The following is a 27,982-nucleotide window of genomic DNA, read 5'->3' on the forward strand; positions in this document are numbered from 1 at the left end:
GAAGTGTATATAAGTTTTAAAGAGAGAGAGAGAAATAAAAGCACGTATTTGGGATCTTTTCTGATGTGGCTTACCACTATTTCACGTATATGAATAGGTCAATTTTATATTTCCAAACTAAGTCGTTGGATTATTGAAATAGGTAATATTTGTTGAAAAAAAAGCACGATTTCATATTTGGGTTGAAAAGAAGGGCTCAAGTGACTCATCTATCTACTTGTGTCGTTTCATTAGAGTTGAACACTTATTGGTGACAATAGCTACCCTAAATTGCGAGATCCTTAAGTGAGGAAGACCAATTAAGTCGATGGAAACCATCTCAACTAGTCTGATTGACATCCCTAATTAAGTTTACTCCAGAGCTTTACCAAATGATGAATACTAGCACTAAATAACTAGCAAGATTTTTAAAATTGGGTCAATTCCTCTCTAAATCGACTGACTTAGACCAAATGCAATCCAATCCAAGGAGTTAACTATTTTGGACTGAGTCAAGCCAATTCAATCAGTATCAATGTAGATTGAACCAATACCTTCTGAGTTGTTAAACCTTGGGTAGGGGATAAAAATACAATTAGTTACTATATAAAAAAAAATCATAGCAGTTACTCTTACGAATTGATTTTAATATTTTTTTTTAAGGGAAAAAGAATGCTACTTGGTCGCATAGATCCTGTGTCTAGACAGAATAAGGTTGTGAAATTATCATCTCACCCCTTCTGAAATAAAAAAATCTCATCTTTGTTGATACCCCTGTGTATGCTCTCATCGACCCTCATGCTTGTGCAGGGCTACACGACCATGTGGCATCTCTTGCCCCCTTTTTTTTATTTTTTATTTTTAATTTTTTTTTATTTGTACATGTTAGCACTCCAATGATAGACCTATGTTTTACATTCAAAGGGCGGGGAAAAAATCAACATCTAAATTTCATGTACCACAATTTTTTGGAAAATGTTTTTTTTTTCCTGGGTAGAAAAAATGCTACTAAATCGAGGGTATTTTTTAAGATACAAAGAAATACAAATTTTATTTTGAATGACTTCTTTTCCTCTCTCTCTCTCTCTCTGTCTCTCTCTCTCTCTCTCTCTCTTTTTGTCATATTCCCTAAAGCAATTATCTTAATGCATTTTTTGAATAAGACTAAATATGTTATTTCACACAACAACTCCATTAAGCGATTTTCAATTTGTTGAAAATTCATTTTTATCCCTGTATTAAATAACTTTTGGAATTTAAACAAAGGGAGAAATTGTAAGATTATTTGCATAATTTCATAATATTATGTTATAGGTAGACCTCAAGGCCCTTGCTTACATATCAAAATTTAGCCTGAATAAACTTTGCCAAATGACAAAATAGATGTTTGAAAATATAGGACTATGGGAGACTACACCGTAGAAGTCAAAGTGTCTTAGGTATGTATTGGCATACATGGAGGGTATTTAATTGAATAAGGTTCTAAAATTGGACACATCATCATCACATGTGGCATAATTAGTTTTTCCCAAATTTAAAATGAAGTAAGAGATTGGTGCGTGGTCACGTGGCCCCTGCACTAGTGCTGGGCAATGAGAACAGTCATAGGGTATTAACACTCATACAAATTTTTATTTCATTAGGGGTGAGTCAGTAATTTTGCACACCCTAATGTCATATAGGTGTAGGGACCATGCAACCAAACAGCTCTCTAATCCCATTATAATATTAGGGCAAGTGAACTTTGTCGATCTGACGTAGGAAACACCATAACAGCGGGCCAATAGGAAGAGTGAGACTAACACATTCGGCGCACAGTGGGGAGGGGCAACATACTCTTTTTGCACAAGCACCAGTATGAGTATTTCCTGGGCCAGATTGATAGGATTCTTTTTCCCATAATATTATCATTGTGACTTATATACCCAAGGATATTTGGCATACCGACTCTTCTCATACTCGGATTTATTAACTAAAGGTTGATCAATTTTATGTTGGGCCCCGACTCGGAGGATTTTACTTTCAATCGAAGTATTTAACTGAAGCCTAGCCCATTACAGGAGCTCAATCTGAAGACCTACAGCCCAGCCCAGTCCAGGGTGTACAACTGCTCACACACCCCTGCTTGTTCGATGAGGGGTCCTCAATGTGAGACAGATCTGTCTGACACGTAAGTTGGTGCAGAATGATATTACTTTGGTTAGTGTGGTGGAAACCATTTCATCTTAAAAAGAAGATAATGGTTTGCCAAGATGTCAGCGTGGGGCCAGGAATCTCCATACGTCACCAATAGGTGTATAGGAGTTGATTTCTTATAAAAGGAGCCCATTTGATGTGGGAAGAAAGAGTGTCAGTGTCGAGTCCACTGGTCAGAATGTGAGAGTGGGAAAGATTAATTTTCCTACACTGGGATCGTATGAATCTTTTTTTCCTAAAGAATTTTAATTGTATTTTTACAATTTTTTTTTCTTATCTTACTCCCAATGCCCAATTGATGATGATTAGTGAAAAAAAATATATTCCTTAGGTTTAAACATAAATTTTAAAGTTTTCCTAGAAAAATATTCGGTACTAGTCATCACCTTAAACTAAACAGACAAATTATACAATTCATGGGCAACAACAACCAACCAACCAATCAACTTTATTAGAGAAGATCCCAAGTTACAAACACCTTAGAGAGGAAAAAAAAAATCTATAGATTCGATCATTGATGATAGGAAGAGCCATTACATGAGGCTCTCGCGGTAAGAAAATCCATCTTGGATCAATATTAACTGCCTCATCCATAAGAAAACCCAAATATTGACGAAAGAGTGATATAGTTGTTAGAGAAAGAAGTAGCTATTCCATTAAGAAAAACTTAGCAGAATGACTATGACTTGGGACAATATAAGACCATTTCAATGACTCCCAAGACCATTTCAGTGACTCCCACCCCAAGCCAAAAAACCAAAAAACCTATAAATAGGCATTAGTTCCAAGCTAAATCTCTCATCACTTTACCTATCAAACTAGAAGAATCACTAGAGGTGACTACCGTGAGAAAAAAAGTAACTAGAAGGAGACCCATTTCGTTGGTGCTCTTATGCTCTTAGCTTTGGCTACTCCCATGGCCTTTGCCTATGATCCCAGTCCCCTGGAGGACACGTGTTGCTGTAAATGACACAAAATATGGAGGTACGTACATCTATTTCTTGTTTCAAATGATGTGTTTGTTTTTTGTTGCCCAAAGTGATTTGTTTATTGATTTGAGCATGGATCAATTCTCCGCATGGGGAGAGGAGTTACCCTCCCCACATAGGATCTTACTTCCTAGAGGTTTTCAAACCATGAATTGGAGCATTTAATGCACCATTGACTCGTGGTTTTATATTCTATAGAAAGTAGGATGTCAACACGTGGGGAGAGGATTCATACTCATGTTTGTTGTGTGTCTATATGTGTGATCATGTTGTTTGACTAATGAAAATGTAATGTTGTACAGTGTTCGTGAATGGAAAATTCTACAAGGACCCAAAGCTTGCCATAGCCAATGATTTCTTATTCTCAGGGCTTGACATCTGTGGGAACACCTCAAACAAACTTGGGATAGCAGTAACTCATGTGACTGTAAACGAGCTACCTAGATTCAACACACTAGGCATATCCCTGGCTCGCATAGACTTTGCACCACATGGTCTCAACCCTCCACACACACACACACACCCTCGAGGAACTGAAATACTTGTAGTCTTGGAGGGTACCCTATCTGTTGGCTTTGTAACCTACCCTGATAATTGCCTCATCACCAAAGTTCTTAACAAGGGAGATGTGTTTGTGTTCCCCATAGGATTCATTCATTTCCAATTTAACACAGGAAAAAGTAATTGTTAAGTTTGTCTCGAATTCTTGACCCGTTTTGAAGATTGACCCGATCCGACATATTTTGGTGGCGACTTGAATGGGAATTTTTCTGAGATCTGTGATGGAAGCAGAGGGCTTGGGCCGGAGCCCATCACTGATCTCGTATCTCGTATGGGGGTGCGGGGGCTATGCCCCCGCGGTATGGTTCGACCGGATCGACTGCGACCCGATGGGTCGAACCGCTATTTGGAATATATATATATATATATATAATGTACTGTTGCTTGTTGAGAGTCATTGTATTCTAGGGTTTTCATGAAGCTAGGGTTTCAGGGCGAGTTCTTACTCGCCGCTGTTAGGGTGTAATCTCTCTTCTGCATAGTGAATCATCTTTTTCTTCGCCCGAGGACGTAGCACACCACCCTGGTGTGTGAACCTCGTTAAATCTCTGTGTCGTACGGATCTATTGTCTCCTTTTATTCGTATTTCTTGGTGTTTGTTCTAACAGTAATGTTGTTGCCATTGGAGCTTTAAGTAGTCAGAATCCTGGTGTCATCACCATCGCAAATGCTGTCTTTGGATCCAATCGTTCCATCTCGGACTATGTTCTTTCCAAAGCCTTCCAACTTGACAAGAAGGTGGTTGATGATCTTCAAGCTAAATTCTGAATGTGAACAACAAGAATGATATTATTATTAGAAAAATAAATTTATGTTTTTAGTATCTACAGAATATCTGGTCCTTCCTCAGATCCTTATGTAAGGCCTAATATATAGAAAAATTAAGATTTTATGTTTGTCTCTGTCGATGTGACTGGACTGCAGGTTAATAAAATGATTTGCTTGTTTATTGTGACTTCTAGAAAGAATGGATTTACTATTCATTAATTCACACTTAATTATTTTCCACAACAAATTGGCCAATTAAGATACTAATTAGGATTAGTACAAGAGTTAACCTAGGTTAATTTGTTGGAAAAATCCATAAGATTATGTTTGGCCATTCCTAGTAACTGGAGCATTCATGGCCCGGAAAAATTTTGGTTGCTATGCTGCAACCCCTTGATGGTAGCCAAAGAAATGGAATAATTCACTTTTCCTTAGGGTTCACAAATACCCTCCTAGGTTATAGTATTTTCCAAAATACCCTTTTAGATTCCATTTCTTTGGCTTCCATAGGGGTTGCAGCTACTTGATTGCAACTTGGGCAGCAGTTAAATTTCATCACGGCCCTTTGGTCATCATCTTCTTGCGGTCAATCCAACTGTCTGAGATCCAAACGCATGTGGTCACAATGAAGCGTATAGGATTAAAAAGGTGTATCTACTTAATAAGAGGGTATAAGTGTATAAACCATTAGATGGGGAAGTGATAATAATATGGGAGATAGAAAGATCGATGTCTGTCTAGTGTTTCAACAGTCATTGTTTTCAGGGGCAAGGGTGTGGGGAATGTAGATGGAGAGTGTTCCTCCTCCCTAATAATATATAGGAAAGGGTTTCTTGAAAGGCATCTAGATCCTCGCACTAGCACAAGGGCCAATGGTAGCATGCGTAAAAGCATCAACAGGGGCAGATTTTTGCCTCTCATTAGGGGTGGGTTGGTCATTTTGGCTCCCCCTGTGTGTTAAATTTGTCTCAAATTCTTGACCCATTTTGAAAATTGACCTGCTCCGACATATTTTGATGGCGACCCGAATGGGAAGCTTTTTGAGATCTGTGATGAAAGCAGAGGGGTTGGGCTGATAAGCCCAAGCTCGGAGCCCATCACTGATCTCATATGGGGGTGCAGGGGCGTAGCCCCTGTGGTATGGTTCGACCGGATTGACCGCGACCCAATGGGTCGACCTGCAACTTGGAGTATATATAATGTACTGTTGCTTGTTGAGAAAGTCATTGTATTTTGAGGGTTTTTCGAGCTAGGGTTTCAGGGCGAGTTTTTTCGCCGCTACTAAGGTGTAATCTCTCTTCTGCATAGTGAAACATCTTCTTCTTCGCCCAAGGACGTAGCACACCACCCTGATGTGTGAACTTTGTTAAATCTCTGTGTCGTGCGGATCTATTATCTCTTTATTTTTCGTATTTCTTGGTGTTTGATCTAATACTATGTTTTTGTGTAAAGGCCACACTACCTTTTAGGCTATTTTTCTCTAATATATAAATGGGAAAAAAGATTCTATCTGGGAGAGTGGGGAGCTCCACCTAGATACAGGGGGGAAAATGGATACCTCACCACCTATAAAAGGAAGAAAATCTCTGCCTGTTGATGTTTCTGCATGTGTTTCCATTGGTTCTTGTGTTGGTGTAGAGGCTATGCTCTTGGACAGAAAACTCTTTCCTTAAATAAATATAGGGCAAAAGATTGATCCCTGCTTCCAAACATAGAGGACGGTTAAATTATGCCCCCACCCTAGTGAAACTAAAAAAAACCCACCCTATTTTTGTGCCCATGCTCGTCCCCTCATCAACCCCTGTGCTAGGGAAAGAGATGCAAGACCAGGGATCATTCTTTTCTTCATAAATATATAATTCAATTTAAGACCGAAAATTGACACATGATCAATTTAGTTTATTCCCTATGTAGCGAAAGGTCAGCATTGGTCTTAAAAAAAAAAAAAAAATTCATAATTGCTAAATCAATCTTCTACGTAAAATAGTTGCACCCACCTCGCCAATTTTGTCTTTACTTTTGGAATTGGTCATGCCGAATCTTTCTAAAGCTCGATACAGGTTTTGGGTTTTGACACGGAAATAATGTATCGATAATACAACAGTAAACAGGCCATCACTAAATTTCAAAGTCATTAAACGGTGGCTATTAGAGAACAAAGAGCAGATTTTCCTATCGATGTTAAGAATCTTTTAATTGGATATCTAAGCTTCGTTTGATGTGTATTATTCAAATCAGTTCTGGTCTAGAATGTATTCTGAAATTCAATTTTTCTCTATTTTTTTCACTACTAAAATATATTTTTTTAGATTTACAACCTGAGAATCTTTTATTTGGAGAATGTATATCAAAATCCTTTGTTCACATGTTTAGTTTCAGTTCAAAGAGTATTAGCCAAGTGACAAAACAACACATTAAAAAATAAATGAGATACACTAGCAAATACATACACGGAATGCAAACTAATAATACAACCGGCATTTGATTGAATTTATATCTAATTGCAAGAGTTTTAATTTTAGATGTGTTTGCAGACAATCCAATCACCTTCTTCATAGTTCATAGTCATAGAAGATCGGAGTTGGAGTTGGGGTTGGTTGATTCCGATTTGAATCACCTTGTTCCTGCCAATTTGGATCATCTTTTAAAAAGTTCACATCAAAGAGATGGTTCACTGAATCGACTTCATGGAAATAGGTCAATTTTGGCCACCTTAACAGTTATTAACCTAATTAAGCTGATTTATTTGAAACCAGACCACAAATATGCTTAATCATGGTTCAACCCGGTTTGACTGGTTTCAATTTTTATTTCATTTTCCCTTCGTTTTCTTTTCCAATTCTGCTTTTAAGAGCTTTCGAAATATTTGTTACTAAAATGAAATTCTTCGCATTTGGAAGAAACGGAGGTAAAAAGAAGATAGGCAAGTATTGTCTGCTCGTGAGAGGTCCTTACGTATATACAAAAGGATGCATAATCCTAAACAGGAGTATGATGGTCATTACACAACCCTTATATCTATAGACTTTTTACAGACAGAAAATTGTCCCATTAAAGAATTAAATTTCATGTTCAAACACTTTCATAATAAATGCTACTGTTCTAGTTTAGAGAAAGATGTTGGCAGTTTAAGAAAGAGACGCTTTAATGAGTTCCTTTGGCTACAATTACTACTGAATTTTAATGACAAGTACGTGTATTACATGAATTGCTTCTATTGCTGAGCTCTCCCCACTCCCTTTGTCTCATTTTTCTCATAGCATTTGCAGAGTGACAGACTTTATTGGAGACGGTAAGTGGTGTTTTCCTCCTATTCAGTCTAATTTTTACATGATATATTCAAAGCTATAGGGAATATATCCTTGCCGCGGGGTCAGAAAGACCGATGTTGCTGGTCTTTATCCTCCTTAGGATCTTTCTCCACTAAATCGGCCTGGGAAGCACTGAGAAATGTTTCTCCTAAAGTGGGCTGGGCAAAAGTAGTGTGGAGCTCGGTTTTGATCCCTCGCCAATCAGTGTTTGGATGGAGACTTATGCACGGAAAGCTTCCTTGTGATGACAAGGTAAAAAGAAAAAGAGTGCCGCTCCCTTCTAGGTGCGAGGTGTGCAATAAGGCTGAGGAGTCTATAAATCATTTGTTCTTGGAATGTGATGGAGCTGTCTACATTTGGAGGGCGTTTGTAGAAGTCTTTGAATTTCATTGGCCCTATCAGGGGGAAGATTTTTCAGCGCATGTTTCATGGTGGACTCAAAAATCCAACGCCATTGGACTGTCTCAAATGTGGATGGCAGGCTTGATTCTTGTTCCATACTTTATTTGGATGGAAAGGAACTCAAGGAGATTTAGGGGACTGCATCGATCTTATGGTCAAGTCTTTCATACAATAATGGAGGAGATTAAAAGACGTGGCTCAGGAAAAAGTGATAGAATTAAATCTCGCCTAGATTTTGAGAGATGCTTGAAGCTTAATATGGAGGTTCCAAGAAGGAAGATTAAAGGTGTGCAAGAAATTTTCTGGCTGCTTCCGATGGATGGTTGGTGGAAGCTAAATTGTGATGGCTCGTCCTTGGGTAATCCAGGGAATGTAGGAGCAGGTGGCATTATAAGGGACAACAAGTGCCAGATTGTATTGATTTATAGCTCCTTTTTAGGAATAGCTTCGAATTTCCATGTTGAATTTCAAGCGTTAATTGAAGGAATTGAGAGAGCAAGAGAGATGAATTGTGCATCTCTATGGATCGAATGTGATTCGGGCATTGTGGTGCTCATGGTTCAAAGGGGCTCGGTCCCGTGGTTTGTTTGGAAAAGATGGTCTTCCCTTATTTCTTATCTCAGTGGTATAAGATGGAAAATCACTCATTGCTATCGGGAGGCAAACCCTATAGCAGATTTCCTGGCGTAGACGGCTGTTAAGAAGGAAGCGTCTTCATCAGTAGTGGCATGACCTCCTAAGGTGCTTGAGTTCTTGGCTGAGGATGCGATGGGCAGATCGCGCTTTAGATTTTATTAGTGTTCAATTTATGTTTTTGGCCTAGCGCCTATCTTTCTGCTGATGGCAATGCCGTAGGTGGAGGTGGGTCCTAGGTTGTGTGCTAGTTGTTTTGTTTTTCTTTGGATCTTCTTATTATGGATCCTCTTTGTACAGTTTTTAATTTTTCCCATTTCGTCTCTTAAAATACATGACCCTTTAGCGAAAAAAAAACATGAATTGCTTCTATTGGCTGTAATAAGGACAATCCTATTTGGTTATCTCTTGCTACCACTACAGGTTTCAAGACTCTACAGGGGAAAATGGAACCCATCAGTTGGGCTGCCAAGGAAGACTATGTAAGCTTTAAAAAGATGTGTGTGTGTGTGTGTGTGTGTGTGTGTGTGTGTGTGTGTGTGAAGAGAGAGAGAGAGAGAGAGAGAGAGAGAGAGAGAGAGAGAGAGAGAGGGGTATCCATAAATAATATGCATGCAAATTTTAATTTCCATAGCCACTGCCTAACATAAAACAGTTAAAGTGTACTCCTTTAAGTTCACGAGTCTAGATCACTGTTAGTTAAAACAGGGACGGCAAAAAAACAGAGACGTACGGTATGTGTTTTAAACAGATAAAAGCGATGAATGGTACGGTCAAAAAAACAGAAAACGTCAAATGGACGGAAACAAATGGTACGAGTATTAAACATGTAGTTTTCAAAAAAGCGAAACCAAAGAAATGGCAATATACTCATGTAATTTGAGAGATTGTTGCCTGTATACCTGCATCTAATGTTCTAAACTACATCAACATCAAACATTCATGCATATATCATCCAAAATATAGCATCCAATGTAAATTCCAAATTAAAACTTAATACACCATATTAAAAAAGACGTCCAAAATATATATAAAAAAAAAAAAAATTCCATCCATCCATATCATCCAAGATGTCTAAAGAACTCAGTATCATTATAACAGGTCCAAAGATCAAAAAAAAAAAAAAAAAAAAAGATCAATGAGGAGACATTAAACTATATGAAGTAGATCCTCCATCAGCTCCAGTGTTAGATGGTTCAGGTTCCTCGTACATCTCCATTTCAAGCTCAAAATCTACTATAGGTAAGTTACCAAGATTGTCTAAATCAATAGGCCTTGAATCTTTATGTAGTTGGCTTTCATAGTTCTCCCTCATCATAGAGTTCATCATGATGTACACCAAATCCTCTAGCATCTATGGGGCTAATCTATTTCTTTTCTTTGTTTATGCTGCATCCCAAACACTCCAATTACGCTCACAAGGAGAGGAACTACAAGGCTGACTCAAGATTTTACAAGCAATATTTTGAAGCACAGGAAATGCACTACCAACAAATTGCCACCAAATCCCTACAAATCAACATAAGTAAAAAAATATAAGAATGCTATATTTAATTTAAAAAAAATACAATAATAAACTAATTAACTAAGTCACTTACTTGGATGGTTAGTTTTCATCATTGTCTGCCCTGTCATATTGAACAACAATATACTTTTCATGCGATAATCAATGACTTTTTGCATGAATTGCTCACGATCTTCTAAAGGAACCATGATGGTCATAATAAATTCTTGTGCATTCATAAATTTAGTTCCATCAATATCAAGTCGACCACCAAACATAATAAAAGGATTCAAAAGTGCACCAAAGAGATGAACATGATGAATAATGTTCTTCTTTAACCTAAATTGAAACAAATCCATTATGGCTAAATACTTCCCTCCATCTTTCTCCACAAATTTTCTCAATGTTTCTTTTACCCTTTCTGTTGCTTCATATAAGTAACCTGCAGTAGAACCATCTGAATCAACAAGGCGAAGAATACGAATAAGTGGCTCCATGAAAGCAACAACTTTCTTTGCCCCCTCCCAAAATGTATCTGATTGAATTATTTCAGTAGTTCTCACTGCCATTTCAGCTCTATTGAATTGAAAAGCTCTCCACTCAGATGATGCAACAAAAAGCCTCAACTCATTCTCAACAACAATAAGAGATTGCAGCATAAAAAAATAAGTACCAAACCTTGTCTTGCAAGGCTGCTTGATATCTCTATTGTTGGTGAATTTTCTCATCAATGCTACAATACATGTGTGCCTGTGAATATAATCCACTACAAGTTTTTCATCTTCTATAACTTCCCTCACCCATTTAACTTTTTTGTGAATATCTTTCAAAAGCAGATTAATCTCATGAGCAACACTATTTGTTCTATATATATGACGCCATTTTTCAGACAACACATCACCACAAGAACAAAAATTAGAACCATTATCTGAAAGAAATTGCACAACATTGTTTGGTCCAACTTTTTCAATGACATCAGAAATTTCATTGAAAAGAAATATTGAAGTTAATCTATTTATACCGCACTCAATACATTTCAAAAACACAGCACCCCCAGGAGAGTAAGCAATCACATTAACCCACGACCTCTTCTTTATGTCAGTCCAAGAATCAGACATAATTGTGCAACCTGTGATACCCCATGTCGCCTTTATATTGCTAACATATTGCATGATTTCTGTTTTTTTTTCCAAGAATCAAACTGGTCCGAAGATTGCTATAACTAGGTACAACATAACTTGTACCATACGCACATGCACCCCTTAGCATCTCAATAAAAGAATTTGTCTGAATAACATTGAAGGAAATGTTATTATTGACAAAAAAATCAGTTACCAACATGTCCAATGATTTCTTGTCTTGCTTAGCAGCCATCTCTAGCATTGTGGGTTGATGTGCACCCCTAACATGAGGCATAGAAGGTGTGCTACTTGTGGAACCCATTCTACTTTCAAAAGAATCACTCATTCTTTTCTTACCAGATCTACTCAAATTAAATTCTGCTAGGGCATCAGCTTGAATGTGCTCAAGAACTTGGGTGCAAATTTGAACATCATGTCCAGATTGACAAGCTAAATGAGCTTTCACTCGTGAAACACTCCCAGAATAATTAAGTCCACAATAGTTACATGTGAAACGGCCCAAACCACGTTGCTCTACATGTTCCCAAAATTTATCCTTAGGTCTCACCATTTTGCTTAAGCTCAGGTAGCTCAACTTTGAAATACCTACATAATATAATAAAACATCCTTTCCAATCTCAACAAATAGAATAATTAATGTATTACGAATGAACGATGAGTAAATTCCTTTCAAAAAAATTAAATCATAGATTAGTAAATGAAAAGAAAAAGGGATGTAAAATGCCAACATTTCAATAAAAGTATTCTCATTAGGTCATCAATACCTTCTAAAAAAAAATGGTGAGTAGATTTTGGTGTTATTCTACCAAATAAAAATAATAAAAAAAATGTTTTTCTACTGATGATGGCTTCAAATTTCTCCTTAGTGTGAGGTCAAAAGCAAGTCTTTCACTTTCAAATTATGTTGGCGCATAAAGGAGAAGGCACAAACCCAGACCATTGAGAATCCATGGATCCTCACACCTTGAAAGGCTAGGCTATCTCCATGTCTCCAACAGTCAAGGTATTAAGTAGTTTGGAACAAACAGATCCAAAACAATTACAACTGATTGAGCCTGAAGAAAAAACATAATTAGAGGAAACTACTTTTGACTTCTAAAACATAGTTCAATAAACCATGGGTTTCACATAAAAGTTTCTAGCCTAGTATCACAAGGAGAACCTATTTATGGGGTTCTGATCCTTAAACTTAGAGCCTATTACATTCCCCTACAGTGAGCAAAAAAACTATAACCGATTCCACTAGCATCAGTCTAAAATACTGAACCTAAGACAAAATAACCAGGGAACAGCTAAACAAATTGATGATTCAGGGAACAACTAAACAAATTGATGATTTTGGAGTTAAGTTAGTTTATTGAGTAATTCCAGGCAACGTCGCGTCAACATTCTCTCTCTCTCTTCTCAGTTGTGCACCACCACAACACTAGATAACAAATACAAAGGGCAATAATTAGGGACGGGAGTCACGGCCTCACGGGACCAGTTTGCAGAGCGTGGGAAAAGGATGAACCCATGACCTTGTCGGTGTTTTTGCAGAGCACAGAGGACAGAGGTCCCCCCTTCCCCTTTAATCTTATCGGTTTCATGTCTTTCATGGTCTTAACTCTTCCCTAGCACAAGCAACCATTCTGTTCCTTGTTGGAGTTTGATGGGCGGTGGGAAAAAAGGAAGAACTAGAAAAGATATAAAAGAGATGCTACTATACCTGCTATTGCTACTGTCGATGCCCGAGCCCGACTTCCGACGACTTCCGACGGCCTGCTCTTCTTCTTTTCTTTGAGTTTTCTTCGATTGACCAACGGAGAAGAAGGGTTCAAACTTCAGAGGAAAACGAACCCAATTTTCTTTAGTTTTGACCAACGGAGAAGAAGGGAGAGATGACGGGAGTCAACGGACCTATGGGACTACGGGATGTGAATTTGAGAATTAGGGATTTGGGGAAGAAAACGAATTGAAGGGTTTTGACGTTTTCTTTAGTTTTGGGTTTTTTTTTTTTTTTAAATAGTATGACAAATTTCCTATTTTGCCCTTACAAAACGTATACGCGTTTTAAACGTGCGTTTAAAACCCTTTTAAAACGTTTTATTCTGCCGTTCCCATTTTTTTCCGCATTATATAGAAGCATACGGCAAAACGCGTTTTAAACGGCAAAAAAACGCAACCGCATTTTAAACGCGTTTTAACTAACAAGGGTCTAGACTCTGGATCAGGTTCTCATTCAAGAATCATTCTTGAATGATGTCTGATCCACATATGAAATCCACTTGTTCTCTCTCTTCTTACAACAGATTTTCATATGTCGGATTATGACTGGACTCATGTCTGAACCCTGGGTCTTGCCAAGGCTGCAGCACAAAACAACATATAACTTAAAAAGCTCCCCGGGCTTAGATGAAAGATGAAGTAAGGCCCGAATGGATCTTAAAACAAATATTTAAAACATAAATTCAAGATAATAAAATTAAAATAAGAAGATCTAATTACAACGGAGAACGTAAGTGAAAATCTCATGATCGAAACCACAAGAGGAGCAAGATTAATCAATGATGGAGAAAATTCTCTGAAGATCATGATTTGTATATAGGAGTACAACCCATAATATGTTTCTTTGAAAAAAGTTTGTTCTTGGGGAATAACTTTTCAATTTTTGGATCCTTCAAAGTCAAAGTTCAAACTTGTATACCGATTTTTCTAAAAATTTCACAGACAGTTCGCAGATTTTATTCTTCTTGTCTCTAATAAAGGACCAAATAGATTTTTAAGGGTGCTTGGTTCCTATCCCTCCTGGGCTTTTACTAATAATCAACGATCTTTCTATTATAAAAAACAGTAGCTAAATTATTTGAATCATTTCATGGTTAGAGTTGATAAGGTACGGATATTTCGTGGAGGCTTTTTATCACTTTTCCCTTGGGTACCATTAAGCTCTTATTCACCTGGTTATTACTCATCACTCATTGCCTATCAACCTGACCCTGTAGCCAGCAATAGACTGGAAAGAAAGAACAATGAAAAGTCTGCTTCCTCAGTGGTTAAATTCTCCACATTCAGTTCAAGTTTTCAAAATGAAACCTAATCCAACAACCTAACATTGACCCATACACAAAAACTTTAATAAAATGGCAATGACTTTGGTACAACATAAGACCATTTCAATGATCCCATCCCCCACCCCACCACCACCACCACCAAAAAAAATAAAAAATAAACTATAAATAGGCTAAAGCTCTCAACCCTTTACATTCAAACTAGAAGAATCACAAGAGGTGATTTTTGTGAGAAAAACAAGAATTAGATGGATACCCATTTCCATTTCCTTTTTGCTCTTATATTCTTAGCTTTGGCTACTCCCATTGCCTTTGCCAATGATCCTAGTCCCCTGCAGGACACTTGTGTTGCTGTAAATGACTCAAAATATGGAGGTACATCTATATCCTCTCTCTCTCTCTCTCTCTCTCTGATCATGCTGTTAGACTAATGAAATTCCATTGATGCACAGTTTTCGTGAATGGAAAATTCTGCAAGAACCCAAAACTTGCCACAGCCGATGATTTCTTCTTTGCGGGGCTTGACATCTATGGGAACACCTCGAATAGACTTGGGTTGGCAGTAAATCCGGTGACTGTAGACCAGCTACCTGGACTCAACACACTAGGCCTATCCATGAGTCGCTTAGACTTTGCACCATATGGTCTCAACCCTCCACACATACACCCTCGAGGCACAGAGATAATAACAGTCCTGGAGGGTACTTTATATGTTGGCTTTGTAACCTCCAACCCTGATAATCGACTCATCACCAAAGTCCTTAACAAGGGAGATGTGTTTGTGTTCCCCATAGGACTCATTCATTTCAAATACAATAAATGGAAAACCAATGCTGTTGCCATTGCATTTTTAAATAGTCAGAGTGCTGGTGTGATCACCATCGCAAATGCTGTCTTCGGATCGAAGCCTTCAATATCGGATGATGTTCTTGCCAAAGCCTTCCAACTTGACAAAAAAGTAGTTGATTATCTTCAAGCTCAATCTTGGGGGGACAATTAGGAAGGATATTAGAAAAGGGTTTGTCTAATTGTAACCTAGGTAGATTACAAATGTATTGTAACATTTTCTTAGTTACCTAAAATATCCACAATGTCAGAGTTAAAGAGATGATTAATTTAAGCAAAAATAAGAAAATAATTTAATGCTTGAATTTTAAATTAAAAAAATGGAAAAAAGGATTTTGTTGGGAGTGACGCCGAGACCCAGACCAAAGTTGTAACAAAATGATCGCCCTACCCTAAATGAAAGGTGAAAACCCTACCCTTGCTAATAGTTTTGCATGAACTCGTGTTGGTGTAGACACGATGTTTGAATAGAAAACTCTCTACCGTAAAAAATTTAAGGGGAGAAGCCACGTCAGCACATGGGCTAGCCCTTGTGCTTGGTTTTGCATGAACTCTCATTGATATTCACGTTGGTTTAGCAGCGTAGGGACAATGTTTGAACGGAAAACTCTCCCCTAAAAAAAGAAAAAGAAGGGAAGAAGAATGCTACCTGATAGTGTGGCCTCCACATCAGCACAAGAACCAATGGGGGAAGTACACATGAGTATCCATCAAAGAGGCAAGGGCATCCTTTCATAGAACCCTATGAAGGGCATAGGGAAAAGTGACCAGGTAGCTTTCTTTTTCCCAAAAATTAAAAAAGGGAGAGTGTATTCAGTGTTGCTCACAGTCTGTTGTCTATCTCCTCTGCCATATAGGTCAATTCACAAAGGGGAGGATAGAGCATACTTATCAATGGGAGAAACGTTTCAAATCACTATCAAAAGAGGAATTAAAATGGAGGAAAAAGTGAGGGAAGAAGAGTCGCACATGATTCTTGGCTTGTAAGGGAGAGAATTTTCAAAAGAGAAAAAAGGATGAAGTCGAGGAAAGTTCTCGGAAATGGCAGAGTTCATGTTTTATAAGTTCCCGTGCTTTGCAGCTCCTCTACTTTCATGCTTACGTTGGAAAATGCGATAGAGTAGGGCAGTGTAAATTATGTTACAATTCATTTATAATTCGATTAGGAGTTTGATCACCCATCTATATGGTGACTGCCCCACCTTTCTAATGTGCCCTCTACGCTTCCTTTATATTCAGATAGATTCCTTATAAAAATAATAAGAGAAAACCTTTCCTGTAAAAGAGTGTAGCTCCTGCGCATGCGGTCTGATTTAAGTATATATCTTGGGCATATCTGGTCCTTCCTATATATGGAAATATTGAAGGTCCTAATGGCATAAAAAAATCTTGATGTTTGTCTGTCGATGTGACTGAGATTGTAGGTTAATTAAATGATTTGTTTTTGCTCTTGTATCCGTTTAGGTATACCTGGAGGTTAAACTTGTGTTTTATTCTTTTAATTTTTAATATATTTGTTGACTTTTAGTTAAAAAAAATGATTTGTTTGTCACTTATGATTGTTTCTCTCTCCTTGTTCCTCTTCTTAATTCTACTCAAAAAAAAAAAAAAAAAAAAGCATATTAGATGCATGAGGCTCCTACATGTGCGAGATCTTGAGGCATGAGAACTACATAGTCTTACCATGAAAATGTTGAGAGGTTGTTTTGATCACTTGATCACTGGGTCACAACACGTATCAGATTTCTTGAAATGAAAAAATTATCTTAAAAATCCATAGAAAAATAGAAAAAATAAGGCGAATAGGCTGATTGGTGCTTCGTCCATTCTCAGGAAGGTCAAAATGACTGCCCATCCCTGTTGGATGTCTTATGCACGCTTTAATTGGCTCATACGTTGGTGCAATGATCCCTCGTCCAAATAAATAATCATACTACACAAATCTATTAATCGAATTTCGTATCTGCTAAACCGAGGAAAACAAATTTATGTCCGATCTTAAGCTCTTTCTAAAGAAAAAATAGTTTATAAACTTTTAGAAAGGGACAAAAGTATCCATGAAAATCACCTTTCAAAGGGCTTAAAGCTTTTTTTTTTTGGTGAATAACTACCAAAGCTTCATCAGAGTGGATACTACTGCCACTTTATGTAGTTGATCATTGCTCGAGCCAAAATATTCCAGGGAGAACAGGTTGCAGTTCTCAAGGAAAAAAGAGAGACTGGATTCGTTATAGAGGAGGCAGAGTTGGAGATTTTTAGAGGACACAGGCTCGGGGAGAGTTACAGAGGAGAGACGGAGACGGGGCCGGGGGTGGGGCGGGAATTAAGTTTCAAAGGAAAGGGGCAGGGGGGCAGCGGGGAGGAGAGCTGGGATGACTTGCAGTTCATCTCGTCTAATTATAAGCTGACCTAATACAAACAAGAATAAGAGCTTTCACAATAATAGCTATCCTATATATGAGCAATCTCAGAGAAAATTCTCTGAAGTTCAGATATTTAGGAGTACATTCCAATCATAAAATATATATAAAATGGCGTACCCTGGGCATGACGGTCCTGTCACCGCAGGTCTGGGGAGTATAAAAAAAAAAAAAAAAAAAAAGAATTAAAAAAAAATGAAACAGTAAGAAAATAAAAAAATTAGACGAAAAGGATTGTAAACGTTATATTTTATTATCAATCGTTGATTTCACAATGTTAAATCTCATCGGTTGAACATAAAAAACATTTAACCTGTTACCGGCTGCGGCTCCCCCTTCCTCCTTGGAGCTGCTTGAATACCTGAAACAAAAGTCACAAAATAAATAATAATTAATTAGATAAAAGCTTCATGAATGAAATCAGGTTCACATTCTCAGAAGTTACTATTGAATCTCCGGGTAACTTGGCGGAGGTACCTCGTCTGACCAATTCCGATCGTCTTCCTCCTAATGGCCTGCACGCTTCAGTTATCTAATATCACATCAAGAGGTTAAGAGGAAAAAAAAAACCCAAATCAAAAGAAAACCTGTAAAAACGCAACTCTAAAACGATGCAGAAGAAAATGGAAAAATAAGAACAAACAATGCACACGGATTTTATGAGGTTCGGCAAGGTTGCCTACGTCCCCGGTGAGATGAGATCCTACTTCACTATTAATGGAGAATAGGGTTATAGTGCTCGTCCTCACATCTCTCAGTATTGCTTGCATTTCAGAGAAAGAAACCCTTGTTACAAATATATAGCGAAAAATCCTAATCCGGAAAGTATACAATTGCCCTCAAATAAAAAATTCGAGCCGGGGCTGCCCCCCTACACCCGTTGCTATGCAGGCCCCCCTTGCAACCCCCACGGCCGGCTAACCTGCTAGCGGGACTATTATCCTGCCTGTCGAGAAGCTGCACTAGTACTCTCTGGGTTAAACTGTGACGAAATACAAGACATCGTACACCAACAAAACCCATAACAGTTGTTGATGTAAACAGGGGAAGGCTTACTTACATATCTTGATCAGCGCATCTGCTCTTCTGAAGATGAAAGGTGCAGCACCCACACCTCACACAGTGCGTGTGAGTCTTGTTCCTCTTCTTACCAAAGCTTCCTGTTCCTTTCCCCTGCCCATAATATCAAATCGAAGCCTCAAGATTCCACAACGACTGAATTGAGAAATTTTTTTTTTTTTCTGAGATCTAAGGAAAAAAAAGAGTTGAAGAGAACAGGAAGAGATGATCTTACCATTTCACGGACACAGGTGGCGCGGAGGTCGGCAATGGTGGTGGGGGAGAAGACAGAGAATGGGCTATGCCAGACAATGTGTGGCGCAACCCCGCGCCATAGAAGAGCCAAATCCTGGGGTGCATACTGGGTTTGGAACTTCAGGTGGGAGCAAGAGAGGGAGAGGGGGGCTGTGAGCATTCTTCGTGATGGTGAGTAACCGGTTGATACATTAAAGTAATGAATAGATAGGATTTATTTAAAGATAGATCAACGATTGATATTTTATGAGGTGTTTATACCTTTCAAGCGCTTAAAATTATATCTATTTGGTTAGCAATGGATGAAATTTTTTTTTTTTTTCTTCTTGCGTTTTATTTTATTTTACTTTTTTTCTGTGAAAGAAAACTTCATCATTCCTAAAGTGAATTTTAAAATTAAAAAATAAAAAATCTTCTCTTGACTCAGGGCATACCAAACACAATGAGAATTTCTTAAATCAAGAATAGATTACAATTTTTGTACTTTTTCTTTTTTTCTCCTAACTACCAAACACAGCCTTAGGATTTTATCCTTTTATGGTGAATTATTATTGTCAAGAGAGGTCTGTTATTGTTTCAAATATAGGAAAGCATATATTCTACCATGTGGATAAGATGATATGTCTATTCCAACTATTGGATAATGTGAACATGATCTAAACTAACCATGTGTCAAATTTTAAAGTCTAATTCAATCAAATACCCTTTTTATATTCGCACTATAGTTTTAAAAATCAAACTGAATCAAATTGGAGATCATGATCGCCGAGGCCAAAGTTTAGATTGTCATCGTCTAAGATCGATCCACGATCCTGAATGATCCGGTATCAATCCACGAATAAGGTACAAGAGTATATGATCCAAAATAACAATTATTAAAAAAAAAAAAAAATATAAATCCGTCTTATCCAATCCAATATGATCGATATCCATTGAGATGGGTCCCAAATTTTAAAACCTTGATTGACACACATCCCATATAGGATATTCATGTATGTGTATTAATACTCTAGATATATTACTGTGCACTTTTTCAATCATGAGTGGGAACATACACTTTAGATATGATAACAGGAAACTAGAAGTTGAATAATTCAAATCTATCTTGTAATTTTCAGAAAATCACCTCCAACCGTTACATGGCTGATAACTAGTTTTTTTTTTTTTTTTCCTTTAAGATATCTAAGTTATCTAAATCATTTCATGATTAGAGTCAATAAGGAAACGATATTTCGTCCAGCACACCTACCCCGTTGGCCTTCATCAGTCATTGGCTATTAACCTGACCACGTACGTAGCCAGCAAAACAATGGAAGGTCTGCTTAATACTCAGTCCTAAATTATATTCTTTAGAAGAAGCTTAATTTCTACATTCATTTTAAGCATTCAAAATGAAACCTAATCCAACAACTTAGTTTGGAAATATAATATTGACTTAGTAACACATACGTGAAATAGTGGGTAAACCCCATCAGAAAGTATCTCAATTTACAAATTAACATCTTATAATTGACTAATTTTTGGGGAGACTAGCGCAGCAACTCATCGCCATGGTCTCCACTTCAATTGCAGATGCATAGATGTGGATTCAAACCTAGAACCGTGCATCTATCTACACCATGCTCAATTCATCTTAATCATCTAGACAATCCACGGATGGATCAATATCAACTGCCTCATCCATTGAAAAAATCCAAATATTGACAGATTAATAGAATGTAGTTGTTAGAGAAAGAAATGGCCTGGTTTCCCCAATAAGAAAAACTTACCATAATGACTATGACTTTGGGACAACTTATATAAGACCATTTCAATGTCTCCCTCCCCAAGCCTAAACTACTATATATAGGCATCAGTTTCAAGCTAAAGCTATCAATTACCCTTTACCTATCACACTAGACGAATCACTAGAGGTAATTTGTGTGAGAAAAACAGTAACTAGATGAATACCCATTTCGTTGGTGCTCTTATCCTCTTGGCTTTGGCAACTTCTATTGCCTTTGCCTATGATCCCAGTCCTCTGCAGGACACATGTGTTGCTGTAAATGACACAAAATATGGAGGTACGTACATCTATTTCTTGTACCAAATGATGTGTTTCTTTCAAGTTATCCGAATTGATGTGTTTGTTAAATTAAGGCTTGATCAGCCCCATGTTGGGAGAGGTGTAATCCTCCCCACATGGGTTCCCACCACTTAAGGGTATCCGGACCATGAGCCATAGCATTTAATGCACTATTGACTTCTGGTTTGATACTCATACATATATAGACACGGTTAGACCCACGTGGGGAGGGAACCCAAAGTCATGTTTATTGTGTGTGAGTGTGCAATCATTTGTTTGACTAATGAAAGTTTATTGATGCACAGTGTTTGTGAATGGAAAATTCTGTAAGGACCCAAAGCTTGCCACAGCCAAAGATTTCTTCTTTGAAGGGCTCGACATCTGCGGGAACACCTCCAACAAACTTGGGGTGGCAGTAACTCCGGTGACTGTAAATGAGCTACCTGGACTCAACAAACTAGGCATATCCATGGCTCGCATAGACTTTGCACCATATGGTCTCAACCCTCCACACACACACCCTCGAGGAACTGAGATACTAGTAGTCTTGGAGGGTACCCTATATGTTGGCTTTGTAACCTCCAACCCTGATAATCGCCTCATCACCAAAGTTCTTAACAAGGGAGATGTGTTTGTGTTCCCCGTAGGACTCATTCATTTCCAGTTCAACACAGGAAAAAGTAATGCTGTTGCCATTGGAGCTTTAAGTAGTCAGAACCCTGGTGTCATCACCATCGCAAATGCTGTCTTTGGATCCAACCCTTCTATATCAGATTATGTTCTTGCCAAAGCCTTCCAACTTGACAAGAAAGTGGTTGATGATCTTCAAGCCAAATCTTGGATGTGAACAATAACAAGGATATTAAAAAAAATAAATTTATGAATTTAGTTATCCAGTCCTACCATGTAAGGGCCTAATATATAGAATAAATAATTTCTTATGTTTATCTCTGTCGATGCGACTGGACTGCAGGTTAATAAGATGATTTTGTTAATTTGTACCTTGGGACTGAAAGTTAATAAATGATATGTTTGTATGTTTGTTTTTATTTTTTATTTTTTTTAATGACTCTCTCTCTCTCTCTCTCTATTCTTGTTCCTCTTTTGGCTCCACTCATCAGATTTCCTAAAAATATCATAATTTTTTGGACGTAAATTAAACAAAATAATTTATAGACGAAAAACACGCAACTTGATCGTGTGCTACTACACCAATAACCAAACAAAGAGATGGTAAATTGACCACTCTGTCCTCCACTATTGGATGCATGGTTGTGCGTTCTCATTGATTTCTGCACTGGCACAAAAGGTACATGACTGAGCAGTGTTCTCTCTCTCTCTCTGTTCTTGTTCCTCTTTTGGTACCACTCATCAGATTTCTTAAAAAAGGAAAAATAACTTGAAAACCTGAAAAAAAAAGTAGTCATAATAGGAAAGCCCATCTTTCTGGTTTTCATATCTGCCAAGCACATGGAAATAAAATTATATTAGATCTTAAGCTCTTTCTAAAGAAAAATCGATTCTACAATTTTTGAAGGGACAAAACTATCCATGAAAATCACCAGTTAAAGGGCTACGGAGCTTTTGTCTTCTTAAGATAAAAATTTTATGCATATAAGGTCAAATGTAAATAACTATCTCATTTTAAGAGTATTTCTATGGATATATTGGTCAATTATATTCTGCCATGACCAAAAATGCTCTAACAAGGGTTAAAGAGAGGATTTTGTCTCCAACGTTCTCTTGGATATACAAATAAACAATTGGGTCTTTTAATAAGATATTTTATGCAAGGGTTTCTTGAGGTTTTCCGAAAAAATGAATGTTAAGTAATCATTTTTTTTTTTTGGTGTTAAAATAACTCAGATTGAATCATTTAAAAGCACCTAACAGCATACACAAGTGACCATTTTAGTTGAAGAATAAATTGCCCGACAGGTGTCCGATCGATTAATAGCCTGACTCAGTTTGACATGTTTAAAATCCATTTATTTAGTATGATGCATTCATAGCCCATATATAGCCTACTTAGAAATAAATGCCTCAGTAGTCCATCTACGGCATGTTCAGCACAGTTAAATGTGGCCATCCCTAGCCTAGTTATAAGGACAGATTACTTAAACAGATTGATTACGATGTGAGGTCCTAAAGTGGGGAAGAACAATTAGGCCTGATCGCAATCAGCTTGACCCAATTCATTGACACCCCTAAGTTTGCTCCATTGTGACCTAGTAATCGTCGGCTGAAGTTGAAAAACAACCTCTTATGACCCGCCCTAGCTAGAATTCATAATGGTGGAAGCCTTGTGCATTGGGTATGTCCTTTTTTAACATAACTCACTTACATATCAGAAAATCAGCTACTTGTGGAAAGGTACTCCATTAGATGTACTCATCTTGAGAAACTTAGCTTCTCAGCATCTCTAAGAATCATTACTTTTTGTTAATAAATGCTAACATACAATCTTTTATTTTGGTAATAAATTCTAAACTACATCTAGACTCTTGAGAAACTTTCCCAAATGATGAAACTAGCATTAAAAAACTTAATAGGAGGCGAGATTTTTAGAATTCGATCAAATTGGCCAATTGGACTCAAAATTGACCAACTTTGACGTGATCTAATCCAATCCAATCAAGTTATGACCATCTTGGACTGAGTCCAACCAATTCAGATTGATTTGAATCAGTATCAATGCAGATTATGGACTGAATTTCTCCGTAGATGTCTTTAGTACTTGACACATTCATTTGATTGCCTCTTGTCATATTCCCCAAAGCATTTAATACAATTTCTTCAATAAGGTTAAATCTGTTATTTTACATAAGGACTGCATTGAATGATTTTCAAACATTTTCATTTCTTACATGCATATATTAAGGACTAAATTAAATAAATTTTGGATTTTTTTTTTTAGTTAAAAATTTCGAAAAAAAAAACTAAGGGCTAAAAAGGTAAAATTATAAAACTATTGACACCTTAGGGGGTATCTATAAGAAAATCCCTTTTATACTTTGATTGTATTATCTGCATATTTTCATTATATTATACCATAGTTTTGGATAGGTAGATTCCAAGGCGTTTGTTAACATATCAAATTTTAGTCTTAATAAACTTGCCGTGACAAAATAGAGGTTTGAAAATTTAGGACTATGGGAGACCATACAGTAGTGTCTAAATTATCTTAGGTATGTATAGGCATACATGGAGATTAATGCCAATATACAAAGAGTGTTTAATTGAATAAGACTTTAAAATTGGATATATAGTACTTAAATCAAACCATAAATTATCCAACAATCAAAATTGTCACATGGCATAAATAGTTTTTCCCAATTTTATAATACATCAATAGATTGGTGCCTGGTCAAGTTGAATTGAAAGCACGTGTATGGCATCATTATTTATAGAATTTTTAATTCAAAAAGAGGTGAGATGATAATTTTGCACACTCATGTGTCTGAGGCAAAGGGTCACGCGACCAAGCAACTCTCTAACCCCTTTATAATCTTTTTCATTTTGACTTGCACAAGGATGTTTGCCATATTTGGCTGGAGGTTAGTTCATGGTAGTCTTCCAACCAATGATAAAGTATCGAAGTGCAATATTCCTTTGGCATCACAATGTCATCTCTGCCTTAAAAATGTGGAATCATTTCATCATATATTTTTGGACTGTGATTTTGCAGGCAAAATTTGGTCTAAATTGTTGAATTTTTTTTTTATCAAAGATGGAGCGGTTTTCCCTCTCTTGAAGAGTTATTCTCTTGGTGGAAGAGAAAAGCTCAAGTGGTCTCGATTGGGAAGGTATGGCTTGCTGCAGTTATTATGATTCCTCACTAGATTTGGAAGGAAAGGGATAATTGAAGGTTTGATAATAAATCTCGTCCAATAGATCAGGTGGTGAATTCAATAATTCAAGATCTCAAGGACTTTTCTAAAATGGCAAAGATTTACATTTCTTCAGTTCCTGATTTATTGGTTTCCAAGAAATTAATGATATCAATTTACCGAGCACCTTCTGCAAAAATTCTGGAAGTTATTTGGTCTCCTTCATCTGATTGACTCAAATTAAACATTGACTGATATTCTCTTGAAAATTCAGGTTGTTCTGGGGCTGGTGGCGGTATTAGGGACAAAAATGGATCTCCAAAGTGAGGTTTTGCCATCTATGAAGGCGTGGGAACCAACTTCATGCAAAATTCAGCACATTTTTCTATGGGTTGCACACCACTTCATTGATGAATACTGTGAATTTGTGGATTGAATGTGACTCGCAGGCTGTGGTGAAATGCATCATTAATAAAAAACATTCATGGATTTTTCAACAAAAATGGTGGTTCTATAAAAGGTATTTAGATAGCATTTCATGGAGGATTTCACATTGCTATCGGGAAGGAAACGTGGTAGGCGATAGATTGGCTAAACATACTGCAACAACTCGGTTAACTACAAGTTGAAACTCTATGCCATTTTTGTTTTCCATGAAATATTTTGGGACTCAAATATAAGACCATGATATAGATTTTGTTAGCTAGTTTTCCGATGATTGGGTTCCCTTTCTGCTAATGACAATGCCGAAGGTAGAGAGGTAACTCAATGGGTTTTTTCTCTCATTCTTTTGTGATTGTATTTCTCTATTTATTCAATATATACTTTTACTGACTTTTAGCAAAAAAATGATGTTTGCCATATGACTATTTTCATACCAGGATTTATTAACTAATAGTTAAATCAATTTTATGGTGGCCCAGCCTCGGAGGACTTACATTCAATCAATGATATCTGACACAGCTGCTCATACACAAACCTGCTCGTACGTTCGATGAGGGGTCCCCAATGTGAGACAGAAACTTTTAACCTTCAGATTGTGATCAGATCTGTTTGAGGTGTATAATACTTGTATTATGATATCTGACAATTGTTTTCTGTCCAAGAGTGACCCTACACCAAAACACAAGGGAACGCTTCCTTAAAGGGGCACAAAGGTTATTGTGCACCCCCAACATTACAGGAGTAGGGACTGCTCTCGAACATAAACTTTGTCCCTATGATGTCAGTTTGTTTAATGGTGGAAGAATATCATTTCTTATAAAAAAAAAACAAGAGTAGAAATTTCCCACGATGTCAGATGACAGTGTAGCGTTAGGAATCTCCCATACCACCAATAGATGCATGGGAGACTGTTTCGTATAAATGAGGCCCATTTGATAAGTGGGAAGAAAGAGTGCCAATGTCGAGCCTAGTGAAAATGTGAAACAGCGTGGGAAAAAGTCCATACCCATGGAAATCTTTTTCTCCTAAAAGAGAATTTCTAATTGTAGGTTAATAATATATTTTATCTCAGTGGCAACATAATATATTCCTATGACAGAAATAATACAAGGGCGTAGGCAGCAACAATGGAAGATCTGCTTACTCAGTCCTAAATTTTGTTCTTTACAAGCACGCTTGATTTCTCCATTCATTTTAACCTTTCAAAATGAAACCTAATCCAACAACTTAGTTTGGAAATATAACATTGACCTATTCACATAGTTGAAATAGTGGATAAACCCTATCCAGAAATATCCCAATAAATTACAAACATCTCAGCCCATTTGAATGCCTCACTCCCAATAAGAAAAAGTTAATACAGTAACTATGACTTTGGGACAACATAAGACCATTTCAATGTTTCCCTCCCCAAGCCTAAGAAACTATAAAATAGGCATCAGTTCCAAAGTTAGAGCTATCAACCCTTTATCTATCAAACTAGAAGAATCGCTAGAGGTGATCTGTGTGAAAAAACAGTGAATAGATGGATACCCATTTCGTTGGTGCTCTTATCATCTTAGCTTTGGCTACTCCCATTGCCTTTGCCTATGATCCCAGTCCCCTGCAAGACACATGTGTTGCTATAAATGACACAAAAAATGGAGGTACACACATTTATTTTTTTGTCCCAAATGATGTGTTCAATTTGTGTTGTCTGAAATGATGTGTTTGTTGAGTCGAGTCTAGATCAGCTCCCACGTGCGGAGAGAGTTACCATCCTCACATGGGATCCCACTGCCTAAGGATATCAAACCACAAATTAAATCATTTATGCATTATAAGCTCGTGGTTTAATATTTTATAGACGAAGGGATACCATGTAGGGAGGTCAACACGTGTGGAGAGAATCTAGACTCGTGTTTTGAGTCCAGATAGAGCGTGTGTCATCGTGTGTTTTGACTAATGAAATGTACTGATGTACAGTATTCGTAAAATGGGAAATTCTGCAAAGACCCAGAGCTTGCCACAGCCAATGATTTCTTCCTTTCAGGGCTTGACGTCTATGGGAACACCTCCAACAAACTTGGGGTGGCAGTAACTCCGGTGACAGTAAACAAGCTACCTGGACTCAACACACTAGGCATATCCATGGCTCGCATAGACTTTGCACCATATGGTCTCAACCCTCCACACACCCATTCTAGAGGCACTGAGATGCTTATAGTCTTGGAGGGTACCCTATATGTTGGTTTTGTAACCTCCAACCCTGATAATCGCCTCATCACCAAAGTTCTTAATAAGGGAGATGTGTTTGTATTACCCATAGGACTCATTCATTTCCAATACAATACAGGAAAAACTAATGCTGCTCCCATTGGAGCTTTAAGTAGTCAGAACCCTGGTGTCAACACCATCGCAAATGTCGTCTTTGGATCCAACCCTTCCATATCAGATTATGTTCTTGCCAAAGCCTTCCAACTTGACAAGAAAGTGGCTGATGATCTTCAAGCTAAATCTTGGAAGTGAACAACAAGAATGATATTAGA

The 27,982-nt window shown here is 37.4% G+C and overlaps 3 protein-coding genes and 2 pseudogenes across 4 annotated transcripts; 4 read left to right on the plus strand and 1 right to left on the minus strand.

Moving 5' to 3' along the window:
* The window catches only part of LOC122071985, a 4,841-nt pseudogene extending 348 nt beyond the window's left edge, over positions 1 to 4,493 (plus strand).
* Positions 4,494 to 10,223: 5,730 nt separating this feature from the next.
* LOC122063528 lies at positions 10,224 to 12,035 on the minus strand. Its single transcript, XM_042627228.1, has 3 exons — positions 11,588 to 12,035; positions 10,438 to 11,472; positions 10,224 to 10,348 (listed from the first exon to the last, which is right to left on the minus strand). Exons 1-3 carry the CDS (start codon positions 12,033 to 12,035, stop codon positions 10,224 to 10,226), a joined length of 1,608 nt encoding a protein of 535 aa, XP_042483162.1.
* A 2,719-nt stretch (positions 12,036 to 14,754) lies between these two features.
* On the plus strand, positions 14,755 to 15,552 carry LOC122072132 (putative germin-like protein 2-1). Its single transcript, XM_042636693.1, has 2 exons — positions 14,755 to 14,910; positions 14,988 to 15,552. The coding sequence occupies exons 1-2, from the start codon at positions 14,784 to 14,786 to the stop codon at positions 15,533 to 15,535; spliced, it is 675 nt and encodes a 224-aa protein (XP_042492627.1). The 5' UTR covers positions 14,755 to 14,783; the 3' UTR covers positions 15,536 to 15,552.
* Positions 15,553 to 19,417: 3,865 nt separating this feature from the next.
* Positions 19,418 to 22,027, plus strand: LOC122072164 (putative germin-like protein 2-1). 2 transcript variants are annotated; one of them, XM_042636733.1, is made up of 3 exons: positions 19,418 to 19,437; positions 21,081 to 21,178; positions 21,486 to 22,027. In XM_042636733.1, exons 1-3 carry the CDS (start codon positions 19,418 to 19,420, stop codon positions 22,025 to 22,027), a joined length of 660 nt encoding a protein of 219 aa, XP_042492667.1. The 2 variants fall into 2 exon arrangements, with proteins under 2 accessions (XP_042492667.1, XP_042492666.1); XM_042636732.1 differs by lacking the exon at positions 19,418 to 19,437 and having other exon boundaries at positions 21,024 to 21,178.
* A 4,952-nt stretch (positions 22,028 to 26,979) lies between these two features.
* On the plus strand, positions 26,980 to 27,962 carry LOC122063540 (annotated as a pseudogene).
* Positions 27,963 to 27,982: the final 20 nt, after the last annotated feature.

The sequence above is a fragment of the Macadamia integrifolia genome, chromosome 2 (assembly GCF_013358625.1).
Source record: "Macadamia integrifolia cultivar HAES 741 chromosome 2, SCU_Mint_v3, whole genome shotgun sequence".
Lineage (NCBI taxonomy): Eukaryota > Viridiplantae > Streptophyta > Magnoliopsida > Proteales > Proteaceae > Macadamia > Macadamia integrifolia.

Bases quoted from the DNA above. Each gene is read 5' to 3' on its own strand.
- LOC122063528 (XM_042627228.1), bottom strand. From the start codon at position 12,035: ATGGTGAGACCTAAGGATAAATTTTGGGAACATGTAGAGCAACGTGGT. The intron at 11,473-11,587 runs GTACAAGTTATG...GGGGTATCACAG, and splicing joins AAGGGGTGCATGTGCGTATG to GTTGCACAATTATGTCTGAT. The intron at 10,349-10,437 runs GTAAGTGACTTA...GTTGATTTGTAG, and splicing joins GATGAAAACTAACCATCCAA to GGATTTGGTGGCAATTTGTT.
- LOC122072132 (XM_042636693.1), top strand. From the start codon at position 14,784: ATGGATACCCATTTCCATTTCCTTTTTGCTCTTATATTCTTAGCTTTG. The intron at 14,911-14,987 runs GTACATCTATAT...ATTGATGCACAG, and splicing joins AAATGACTCAAAATATGGAG to TTTTCGTGAATGGAAAATTC.
- LOC122072164 (XM_042636732.1), top strand. From the start codon at position 21,058: ATGAATACCCATTTCGTTGGTGCTCTTATCCTCTTGGCTTTGGCAACT. The intron at 21,179-21,485 runs GTACGTACATCT...ATTGATGCACAG, and splicing joins AAATGACACAAAATATGGAG to TGTTTGTGAATGGAAAATTC.